Consider the following 12378-nt stretch of genomic DNA (forward strand, 5'->3'; position numbering starts at 1 on the left):
AACTAGCCGTATTAGTCTGGTTAAAACCCATACGTAATATATTATACTAAATGAACCCAACATTAGTTTGTCGCTCATTAAGGACATAAAAAAAATAAAAAAACTCTTCTATTTTTTATTTCTTTGTTTCCGTGTGGTTGTGGGGTAAAGGAGTTCGTTCAAGGGAAGTGCTTTTCAGTTTATGGTTTAAGAAAGAGATTTTCAAGTAATTTATAACGATGCATATTGGGCAGCTGAAGTGGACAGAGAGTGGAGCTCTAACGGCCAATAAGTTCTCAACAGTAAGAGAGAGATTCAGATAACAGAGTGTCTCTGCTGCGTCATGAACAAGTGCAAGGAATCAAATTTCTGCAGACATAATTCCACCACTGTGATTGAGACAAGCACCGCACAAGATTTCACTAAATTAATTTTTAAAAAAAGATACTTAATGTGATTCCATTTTCTGAATGAGAACAAGATTCACTTTTCTTTTGTCTATCTCAAATTCTCCATTGTTCATTACGCAGCAGAGAGATGTGCAAAGCAGAGATTTTTCTACCTCGACAGTCGGTTGGTTGGTCGATACGATCTCTCTCTCCGCTGTCGAGAATTCGCAGCTACCATTCCGAGGAGGAAGAAGGGAAATGCGACTGCTAGGTTCACGTTAGGCTCCCATGCTCTCAAATGGCTACTGCACCTCTATTTCAAAATTCCCCTGTTCAGACGGGGTTCGGGGACTCGTGGTTTCATCTCTTCTACTTTGCTCAACCTCCTCTGTTTCTCTCTCTTTGGAACTGGGTTTCTCAATATGGAAGAACAAGATCTTTCTCTACCTTTATCTTCTTCTATCCACGTCAATGGCGAGCATTCAGGTTCTGCTCATTCTTCCTTCTCTTCGTCGTCGTCGTCTGGAACCGTTCGGGAAGAAGAGACCCATGATAATCAGGAGCTTCAGCAACAGCAGGGGAATAATTCTTATCGTATGAATATCTCGATATCCGATTTGACATCGACAGAGATGAGGGACGATGATTGGTTCTGCCTGGTCGTGCTTGTCACTTTTTGGTTGTTCGCTTACTTAGGTACTTCTCTCCCAGTTTCCTGATTGTTTAAGGTTTCTATTCTGAATAAATGCTTTATGCGTTTAATTTCTCTTTTTTCCTTTTAATGGCGTCATTTTGAATGTTATTTGGGCTGATTATTAGATTCAGAAACGGTTTAATTTATGGGTTGGGGACCTATTGATTTCCATGTTCATCACCAGCAGCTCTGATTCTAGGCTTTTACGGGTCTATGAATCTCCAGTTGAGCCCGAATTACTCTCGACTTGTTCAAGCCAGCTCTATCTTCGTGCAGAATATAAGGGTGATTTGCTACACTTTTTCCAATATATACTTCAAACTTTTTTTTCTTTCTTGGTTGTTGTTGTTGGTGATGCATTCTTTTGTTGCCATTATCTGATGTAGGTGGAAGAAGTGACTGACCCAAAACCTGGGCCAATCCTCTACGGATTTCACAAGATTCCCCCCCTTGATATTGAAACCAGTTGGTCTGAAACCCATAACATTTCTATTCAATCCAATTTCCGCAAGGCAAGTATTCTCCTACTCTTCCATTTTCCAACCCTTTTATCTCGGATAATCCAGTGCCTCATGGATGTTGGTACAAATATAAACAGTGCTTTGGACTTCTATTTGTCTACTTCTACCTACCTTCTTCTTGCTCTGAACTGTTTCTTGTTGAGTTTCATTTTTTAATTTAAGCGTTGATGCTTTACTAACATCATGTTCCACTGCAGGAGTGGATTTACTTCTTAAATGAAGGTTCTGAAATAAATATTTCATATAGTGTGGGATCTCCGTCCCCTTTATCCCTTGTAATTGCAAAAGGTATGGTCACTCATCTTAAACAGACCTTATTGCCCATTTAATTTTCGTCGGCACAAACACATTAAGTTGGCTTCCAGGGGAGCTTTCTTCTCTTGCAGTCGAACATAGTTAAGTGTATCAGAAGCTAAGTGAACATATACTGGCTTGTCCTTGTGCATAAATTGTCAATCTTTATTGATAGAAACATGCTACTTAGCTATGTTTATTTCTGACTGTAAATGACAGAGAGGACAGTGGAGTGCCCTTTTTTTTTTTGGATGAATAAATAAATTCATTACCAAAGAGAATAAAAGAGCACAAGGGACAAAGCCAGGCAAAGCGAGACTTATGTCAGTTTCTGGCATATATTTGTGCAACTTTCACAATCGTTTCCACAGAATTCATCTAAACTATAATTGTAATATACTTCTCCCAAGGAGGCACACCTACTATGAAATCTTGTTTCTTCCTCTTCTTGAACTCCCACACCTTTTTATCTTACCCATGCTGGGCTTACTGCGTCTATACTTCAAACTCAATTGTTAATGAAAATAAGTTTGACCAAGTTGGAAGATAATGAGAAAAGTTGATTATAAGCCTTTATAACCAAAACCACACTTTCTTTAAGCATGGCCTAAAGTACACTTTAGTGAGAAAAAGTAAAGGAGAAAACAACTGTAATTAAGGATATAACCATCATGTAAACTATTATAGCTTCACTCTTTACTAATTCGTTCCCCAAAAATTTATGGATCTTCATCTTTTGTGATACAATATTTTCATTGAAGAATAGAGGGATCAGCCAACTTAAAAGATGAATAGTCTTCAAAGTATTCTCTTTCAAAAGGAGATACGCCCAATGACATGTATGGAGTTACCTTCTGCTTGCCAGTGAGTCCGTCTAATAGCAGAACCAAGCTAATGCCGGAGAAAAGAGCCTGGACTCTAATTATAACTGGATCAGCCAAGCATATGTAGCCCACAAAATGGTTATTAAAGCGGCAAAGCGACCAAAGCGATTAGGCACCGCTTGGCGTTTAGGCGACTAAGCGGCGCTAGGCGGCATAAAGCGACCAAAGCGTTTGTCATATTTTATACAACTCTTTTTAATACAAATACTTTTATAAACTAAAGTACTAAACAAACATTCAACAATCACTTCATAAAAATTAAAAAAATAAAAAAATTCAGAATCCTTTGATAACATATTATTCATATATGTTTAGTCAAATTATTTTTCGTGTTTTTTGTTATACATGAATTTTCTTGGTCGTTGTGTATCCATTTTTCCTTTTTTCCACGGTTGCTGATTTATGTCTCTTATTCCGTTTCCGTTTTGTTTATTTATGTTTCATTGATTATCAATGTTGATATGGCTCTGCTTCACATTCTTGCGCGCTTTGGGCCTCGTTCATTTGATTGGGTCTCGTTCGTGGCTCACTATTTAATTTATATCGGCTTGTATTGTGTTAGGATATATGCACAATTAAAATGTAGCGGCTGCTTTAGCATCTAGGCGGCAATATGGCGCGCGCAGTAGTGTGCCTAAGCAAAAAAGCGGCAAGAATTCAGCCCGCTGTTGGCGGTCAATTTAGCGGTTCACCGCTTTGCGGGGCGCTTAGGCGGCGCTTTAATAACCATGCCACAAATATCCTGAATATTATGCGTTATCTGTGATTTCTGTGGGCCTGGATTTCCCAAAGAGGAGGATCCGTTTGAGTTAAGTCATACAGAGGTACAGGATGGTGAGTCCAATAAAAGTCATCATCAGGAATAAGGAATTGATAACTGCATAGGAATTAGAATCTGCTTTTCATCGTATGTACCTAATGTATAGGATGACATGTTGTGTGTGTTGTGTTAGTGCCTTCTCTGAGCCCAGAAGGGATTGTCTGTGAAGTTCTGTTGGCCACCTTGGCCTGATTCCTGAAGACACCAATTTGCTTTACCAGTAAACTGAACTGTAAGTTTGACCTGAAAGCTTAACTGCACATCTTAAAGTGCTATACTGACATACAATCCCCAAACCCCAGCCCTGGCAGCCCCACCCACAGCACACATACTTCCAGCAGGGGAGAAGAAGAGGAAGGGGGGAAAACAAGAAGAAAAAAAAAAAAAAAAGGGAAGAACAAGAAGAAAGGAACCAAAATAGCCTTTTTGGTTTTCTTTGATTATGATTAACATTTTCATTTACAGGTAGGGATATAAGAATGCGTGATAATTATACTTCCTGCACCAGTGGTGCATTATTCTATAATTTTGCTTCCACAAGCTATATAAAAAGTACGGTGGGATTTTAGATGCAGTGTATGTTTTCAATAACTACAATGTTGTATTTTTTTATTTTTTTCTTCTGTTGTAATGTGACGATGCAGGTAAAGAAAGCCTAGCTGAATGGATTGAGGATCCATCATATCCAAATATCACCTTGTTATGGAATATAATTCATGGTAAGATCAGTATTGGATAATTTGAGTTCCCCATACTGTCCAGTTTCCTAGTATACGGGAAGGCTGTAGTAATGTAAGCAAATTTACTAACAGGAAACGGTAGAATCCAACAGAAGATTTCCGCATCTTCTGATTACTATGTTGCCATTGGGAATTTGAATTCTGAGGAGGTGGAGGTAATTGTGAAACATTTACTCTGTGCTTTGGATCATTATGTGCTTTTGACATGCATTCTACTTGTTTCTCCAATCAAATATGGCCAATGCATGTCAAAGTAAAATACATAGGAAAAAAGCTTCTGTAATTGTAATCGTGCACTACTTAAATTGTAGTCATATCAAATTTTAATTTCACAGCATAAGAACCCCAAGAAGATTGCAGATAGCAATGCTTGTTTGTTGTATCTTCTAAGATTTCTGTCATACTTATTATCTTGTGGAACAATTTATTTGAGTGCTTCAATACTCCAATAACTAGCATGTAGACTATGTATTGAGGGGTCATTGCTTTGGTTTGCTTGATGTTTATGCCTTTTATCTGATGCCTTTGTTAATTTGAATTTGGGAAGATTTCCTCTTCCTTTGTAAAAATAGGTAAAATGGAGTTCTTGAATGGGAAAATAACTATGCATAGGATACACTACAAACAACAGAAAAAAGTAAGTGCTGAAGTAAAAAAAATACTTATATGGAACTTAAAAGTGCGACAGAAATCCAATACAAAGTGTGTATCTCCAACCTGCCTGTGGTCTTTACGTAGATATTCTCTGATAAGCCCCTGATATCAAGAGTCTATATTCGACAAGGAAAGCACTCCCAAGGAAACGATTGACAGTTTGAAGAGTGAAGAGAGTCCTGTCGTTTTCAGCAGAGTCCTAGTGCATTCAGGCGACTGGCAAATTTGAAGCATGAAGAGTCCTTCTGCGTTAAGGTTATTAGAATTAGATTTAGAGAGTCAAGAATCATAATACATCTAGGTTAGAGTTACATTACAGTTAGGTTTCTTTTGAAGAGTTTTACTCGAAGTAGGCTGAATTTGTTAATTAATTCGATAGGAATGTAATTGCTGTAAATAGGGGGGAGGATGAGTAGAAAGGATATAGATAGAAGTTTATGTGAGAGCCATTGCTCTTGGGTAGCCGTAGGAATCACCTACTGCTGGTAGAATGTATTGTTTCTTATTCAACTTTTATTCAAAGTCCCTTTTTTCTTCTTGAGTTATTCCACCTTGTTAAGTAACCTCATTCAGGTACCTAACATTCTCGAAGAGAATTTTCTTGGGAACACAAAGATCTGGGGAATTTGGGAATGTAATGTGCTATGTCGTCATCAGCCATATGCAATTGTTTCAAATAGCAGCTCAGCCACCAAAAGTTGTATCTTCACACCCTGGTTTCCTGTTGCCATGGCAATACATCAGGTTGAGCCAGCCTTTGGGTTAAGAAAAGGCTCAGCCTGGCAATAATTTTGAGAAAAGATTGACGAAAGAGTGGAATATAGGCTGGCCCTTGGTTCCCATAAATTCTTGTTTTGAAATTCCCAAAGTTGCAACTAAGCTGCCGCATGCTGGCAAAAGAAACCTATGCCAACCGAAATTCCAGTTAAGCCTCACCATATGGTATAGGGAAGACTCATTTAACCTACTTATTGCTATCCCAAGCTTGTGCATATTCAATGAATTAAGTGGGATCACAGTCCCATGGTTTGCTGGTCTAGGTGGGCACCGTGGGCTGACTTTAAGAACTGAATCATTGTTAGCTTCATAATAGAGAATTCTAGGGTTTAACGTTGCCTGTTAGTTAAAGATCCCCAGATTTTCAAAAAAGCTTGCAATACTTTGGAATGACTCAGTCATGAGGTGGCCTGATCATGATTTTGTTGGTGATAATGTTCATCCAACTTAACGGCTGAAATCAAATCCCTAAATTTCACATGCCGTATGTGACACTTTCGAATTGATTCTCTTTGGTGTCTAGTGTTCTATTTTGTTGTTGCCCAGGTGCCTCTGTTTTTTTCCCCATATTCCGACTGGTTACTTATTTACTGATGCTGCACTGTGTCTTAAACAGGTGCAAATGAACCTCAGAATAAACGCTCTCCTGTACAATACAACAGAGGCATATTACAAATGCTCTGCTTTTCGTAATCTCTGTAGTTTGAAGCTTTTCCTTTACGGGGCAACTTTTGCTGTTCTAAGTTCTCCTGGTCCAGAACAGGTAGCAGAGTCATTTCCCTTTTTTCTATTTTATTTTGCTACACACATTTTTGGGCCATAGATGTTAATGCATTTTTTATCTGTTAAAAGTTGGTCTGGGGCTTCTGTTGTTCTGAAATCTCAAACATCAGACTATGCTTGCAGGTCCCAAAATGGTTTGGAGCTATTCGTTATAGCTTAAACAGATACAAATCTTGAAATAAAAATTTTGGCCATTTGCTTTATCTTGGTGGGTGAAGCTTGTTATCATGAAAGTTACACCAAGTTGGGCTATCAACGGTTCTCCAGTTGGTTAGGCTTAGTTTACAGACTCCATTTTGAGGGGAGGGGAAGGTACATCAGATGGCCAGCAGATCTCGCTCCACAAGAAAACCTGATTTGAGTTGTGGGTGGGGTATCCTACATTTACTGGTTTGGATTTGGTATAATAAAGATTGGGGTGGGGCAAAAAATTTATAGGGTAAGGCTGCATAGGAAAACTCCACCCAGGACTCTGCTTGTGTGGGAGCCGTCGTCACTAGGTTGGCCCTTTTAAAGAATGGGGTGTAGGATGTGTCTTGATTATACGATAATGAGATTCAGAAAGCCCACACTAAACTATGTATGCCTGTTATAAAGCCTATCATAGATCAGTGACCCTCTCTCTCATGATGCCATGACCTGTCGATGAGTGACCCATCTTTTGGAATGCAGCCCAAAAGCAGACAAATCCATTTGATGTGCTACGTTGGGCAAACATGTGCAACAGTGGATGTCAAAAGATGACTCCTTTAGCTGGTTTGCTGAATCAGGTTGTGTTAATATTCTAGTACTAGTGCGGCTACCACGATAGCCGGCTAAGGGTACTTGTTCTATATGTACCTTGGGGGTACATATGAGTCAATTACATGGTCATAGTAACTTTTCTGTCCGAGCATCATAAACTGCTACATTACAGGATAGTTTTATCTGCTTTATTTACTTTCCATTTATGTTGTGATTAGCTAGGAAGGTTTTCCATCCTAGAATTTGCTTGTTAATATTATAATAGTCAGTGAGGGGGAAAGAATTCAAGGATGTTGTGCCTCTGTTAGCAGTCTCTCCCATTGTCACCTTCTCTTCTTGTTCGTGTTCTTTTCCTTTCTCTCTTCTTCTCATCATCTTGTCTTTGGTTTATTTATTTTCTATTTTGTCATATGGGATCCGGAGCTCTGAAAACCAAAGATCAATCTGGTCTATAATGTTGTTTTGAGAGTCGTCTGGAAGGATTTTGGATTCTGCATTTAGCGGTCCTTCAGCTACTATCTGCTGCTATTCTACTAAAATACTGTTCATGAATTTGACCTCTTGCTTATCAACAAGTATGACTTGTGAAGGGTTGACCTCTACTACCCTTTCTATGAAGATCACGTCTGTGGTTACTGTTCTTGAGCAGTTTTTCCAGAATTCTTGCACACCAACTGAAGCTGTTTTTTTTAGAGATGACTGTTGTAGCTGCCTGAAGGGAGCTCAATCAGAATCTGGTGTGTGAGTGGCTTTTTTTAAAATTTTTATTTAACACCCAAAAAAAAAAAAGACGTCTGTTTTTGAGCACTGTTGTTGGTTCACTGGTTTTTATATTGATTCCCAAAACAGCCTGCAAAATTGGGGTTTTGTTTCCCCCTCCAAGTACTAACTTCAATTCTTGTCATTAGACTTCCATAAAGGAATTCTAATACATTACATGGCTCCTATTCCGTTAGAACTGTTAGGTCTTACCTTTTTCTTCATGGGTAAATGATAAGAGTACTCAGTTTTATTTTAATGAGCTCTAACAGTTTGCATAAGACAGACCTCTGTACTTTTGAAATGTTATTTACGAATATAATATTTGTTATGAGTTCTTTGCTGGGTGTTATGCAGATTTAGATCTCCCAGTTCACGTCTGGTTGCACATAGGAATTCACTTGTGGGTTCACTTACCTTCATATGCTTGTCATAGATATTTTCATTGATGTGTTTGCACTTCTCTTTATTTCTGAAGAATAGTGATGTGAAGTGGTTTATCAAGCTGTCTTACGGACCAAGATGGATCATATATTTTGTTGGCCTAGGTATTTTCTCCAAATCACTTTTTTCCCCTTACTCTTTCCATTTCTAGGTTTCCAATCCACATAACTCCCAAACTGCATGTGTGCCTTGATATTTCTGGTTATGAAGAGTATATAAACTACCACTTCATATCTTACTATTCTTGCATGTAGTTGGAATGAGTGTACTCATCCTATTGCTCTACAAGATCTGTAGCAAGTTTGAAGCAACTACTGGAGATGGAACTACATTTCAAGCAGCTGATACAAGACCTGAGAGAGCCCCATTGCTTTCACAGAAAACTGATGATCTTTCAAGTTGGGGCTCTTCTTATGAGTCTATCTCGCATGATGAGGAGGATCTTGATCAGTGGCTTGCAACATGCTACGGGGAGAACAACAATAATCCTCGTTGCCTTTGTAAAATATGCTCTAATACACCAAGGGACTGCTTCTTTCTACCATGTGGCCATTGTGGAGCATGTTTCACTTGTGGAACAAGGTGATTACACTACATTGTTACTCTTATTCTCACTCCATATTAAAGTTAGTCGAGGATCAATGACAACTGATTTAAAACTAACCTTGCAGGATTGCAGAGGAAGCTGGTACCTGTCCCATATGCAATAGGAAACTGAAGAAGGTGAGGAAGATATTCACAGTCTGATTGTAGGGACTATCTGTAATTCACAGCTTGGTTCAATTGTGTTTGATTCAATTCATTTGAGTCCTATTTGTTTGGCTATATTCTAGTCTGTTCTATTGTTAAACCAGTGCCATCTATTAACCGTTCAGACCAGAGTATATATTTCTTGTTTGGATTGGTTCATTCAGTTTTTAGGGTTTCAATTAGTCTAGCATTTAGGTTGCTGTGCCAGGGTTTCTCAAGTGTTCTTCTTTCTCTGTTCTCTGTGGTTTCAAGGCTGTAATCTTGCTTGTTTGGGATGGTTTTGAGGTCCCTTGGTTAGGAATTCATCTTGTACATCACTAAGTGTTGTTGTGGTAAGGTTTTTTCTTTTTGATTCTCGATAGTGCATTGGGCTTCAAATCTAAGCCCCGGAGATGTAGGTTTCACAACCGAATTCTGTAATCAAATCTTGTGTGTTTTTCTACTTGATCTCTTCTTCTTTTGGCGTGTTCTTGCATGGTGGCGGTTTGATTGGACCTAACACTGAGAGACTTTTCATGGAAAAATATGTTCAGTCTGAGAGGTGTACATGGTTGCAGTCTCATAGTAATGACTACCAACAACTGATTGGTTTCTTGGGGGAAAACCCTTCTTCCATTTCATGTATATACTTAAAGTAAGCTTTCTCATTCAGAAGGTGATGAAACTGAGTAGCCTTCATTGAAGATGCACAGCATTCCTATATATGGGTTTCTCTCCTTACTAATGACCCCAACCTTCACTTGGTCTCCCTTAATCTATTCCATTCAAGTTCTTGTCTGTTGTTGTGTGAGTTTTTTTTTTTCTTTTCTGGGTCAACCCAGAATTCTCTTATGGATTTTTGGATAGATAACATTGCGTCGATATCGTCTTCATAATGATACTGTGCACTCTTTCATCTCCATTTAAATGAAATGGACTCAGCATCATGGGGTTAGATGCATATCTTTTAACAGTTTAGGGCTTATAGCAAAAGCTGCAAAACCATATAGATTGCATTTAATTTTGTAATTCTTTTGTTTTTGGGTAAACAAATTTTGTAATTCATTGATCATGTAAGAAAGAGTTTGGGAAATTTTCACTTTTAAGATTCTTATTACAAAAGTAGCTTAGGTAAAATTAACTTTGGGTTTACAAAACTAACTATTTTTTTTTTTTTTGGATATTTTAACCCGTAGGATTAATCAAACCATCACATAAGCAACATCATGTTCTTTCTATAAACCCAACCCATGAAAGCTAATATACCCCTTTATTATTATTATTATTATTGTGGTTGCTTAATGTGACGGTATAGCTAGTTTAAGGGTTTAAATGTTTCAAGAGGAGAAAAAGTTTCTCTTCACTAAGAGGTGTTGGTCTTACTAATCAAGCAATCATGTGTTGACAACTCTTTTAATTAGTTTTGTAAACCCAAGTTTTGTTTTAAGCTATAGTTTTAACGGGAAAATTTTCAAAAACATCTCAAAATGAATAGCGATAAATACATACACTCTACGAATATATCAAATTGGCAGAGACAACCTTAAATTTGCAAAATGATATGAATTTCGTTAGGTTATAGGTAGATAATTTCATAATTCAAAACTATCTTTAACGTCTTATGATTTTACAGTATTGCCCTTAATCCCTTGCCTATACTTTGGGAAAATTTTCTTGATATATTGTTAAGGTTTAGAAAAAGTTTTATTTTAAAAAAAAAAATAGAATGTAATTGATAAAAGAAATCAATGTTAAAGTTCAAATTAATTTTGGCAAAAATCATTTGAATTTTGAATTAGGAGTAATAATTTCAAAATATTGATATATGACCCTTGTAATTAGGAAGGATGTCAATGAAATCCATTGAAAGATTCTCACATACACCTTCGGGTATGGAAAATGGTTGAACCCAACCCAAACCCGTTTGAAACACTTAACCATAATTACGGAGAACTAGTTTGAGTTTATGCCGGAAAGGTCTACAACGGAAGCTATTTACCTAATTAGGAAAATTATGGAAATGCATAGAGGGTGTAAGAAATGCCTTCATGTGGTATTTATTGACTTAAAAAAACTTATGATGGAATTCCTAAAACGTTAATTTGGCAAGTATTAGAGAAAATAAGTGTTTTAAATAAATATGTAAACATAGTTAAGGATATGTACAATGATTCAGTGACAAGTGTAAGAATAGTGGGGGGACAAAGTAATGAATTCCCAATTACAGTTGGACTACAACAAGAGTCAACTTTAAGTCCATCCTTATTTGTACTTATAATGGATGAATTAACGAAATACATCCAAGACGAGGTCTCTTGGTGTTTATTTTTGCTGATAATATTGTGTTGATAGATGAGACTCAAGTGAAGATTAATACCAAGTTATAATCATGGAGAAAAACTTTGGAATCAAGAGGCTTTAAATTAAATAAAACGAAGGCAGAATATTTAGTTTGTAACTTTAGTATGATCGGGCAGACAATGAATTAGTGAAACTTGACGATAAGGAGATTTCTCAAAGTGATTCTTTTAGGTACCAAGATTCAATCATAAACAAAAGAGGTAATATAGAGGATGGTTTTTCTTGACAGAATTAAAATAGGGTGAATGAAGTGAAGAGGTGCGTCCGGGGTCTTGTATGATTAACGTATTCCATTAAAGCTTAAAAGAAAAATCTATAAGACCATCCAGGGGCGGACCCATGAAGGGGCCGGAGGGGGCCATGGCCCCCCCCCCCGGAATTTTTAAAAATTTATGCATATTCGCTTAATTCCTTTAATTTTTTCGGTTTTTTTCTCTTCTAACATGTGAAATGTCACTATTTGGCCCCCCCATTGTGAACAATTTTTAAAGGTAAAATGATGGGTATAAATGTCATTCCTGATAAAAATCTAATTCATCAATCCCTATTTATTCTCCGTTCTCTTCTCTCCCCTCTTTTCTTCCTATTTATTCTCTTCTGTTTCTATAAACGTGGGTTAAAGGCAATTTTTTAAAAAAAATCTTATTAAGTATTCAAAAATCAAAATGTTATTTCTAATTAAAAACTAACTCTTCAATCCCTATTTATTCTCTTCTCTCTTCTCTCCTCTATATATTTTTTTTCCTATTTATTCTCTTCCCTTTCTATAAGCGTGGCTTAAGAAAATTTGGAAAAAAAATCTACTC

At 37.2% G+C, this 12378-nt stretch overlaps 1 protein-coding gene across 1 annotated transcript; it reads left to right on the forward strand.

Moving 5' to 3' along the window:
* The first annotated feature begins 234 nt into the window (after positions 1 to 234).
* On the forward strand, positions 235 to 10203 carry LOC149008255 (E3 ubiquitin-protein ligase APD2-like). The gene is made up of 10 exons (XM_089166063.1): positions 235 to 1064; positions 1250 to 1347; positions 1449 to 1574; positions 1781 to 1871; positions 4226 to 4300; positions 4394 to 4476; positions 6369 to 6515; positions 8517 to 8586; positions 8737 to 9064; positions 9154 to 10203. Exons 1-10 carry the CDS (start codon positions 791 to 793, stop codon positions 9227 to 9229), a joined length of 1368 nt encoding a protein of 455 aa, XP_089022189.1. The 5' UTR covers positions 235 to 790; the 3' UTR covers positions 9230 to 10203.
* The last annotated feature ends 2175 nt before the right edge of the window (positions 10204 to 12378 follow it).

Source organism: Hakea prostrata, chromosome 8 (genome assembly GCF_041222555.1).
Source record: "Hakea prostrata isolate BN-2017 chromosome 8, UWA_Hpros_2, whole genome shotgun sequence".
Taxonomy (NCBI): Eukaryota; Viridiplantae; Streptophyta; class Magnoliopsida; order Proteales; family Proteaceae; genus Hakea; species Hakea prostrata.

Coding starts and splice junctions, on each gene's coding strand:
- LOC149008255 (XM_089166063.1), top strand. CDS start 791: ATGGAAGAACAAGATCTTTCTCTACCTTTATCTTCTTCTATCCACGTC. Junction 1,065..1,249: donor TTGGTTGTTCGCTTACTTAG/GTACTTCTCTCC, acceptor CATCACCAGCAG/CTCTGATTCTAGGCTTTTAC. Junction 6,516..8,516: donor GTTCTCCTGGTCCAGAACAG/GTAGCAGAGTCA, acceptor TTATTTCTGAAG/AATAGTGATGTGAAGTGGTT.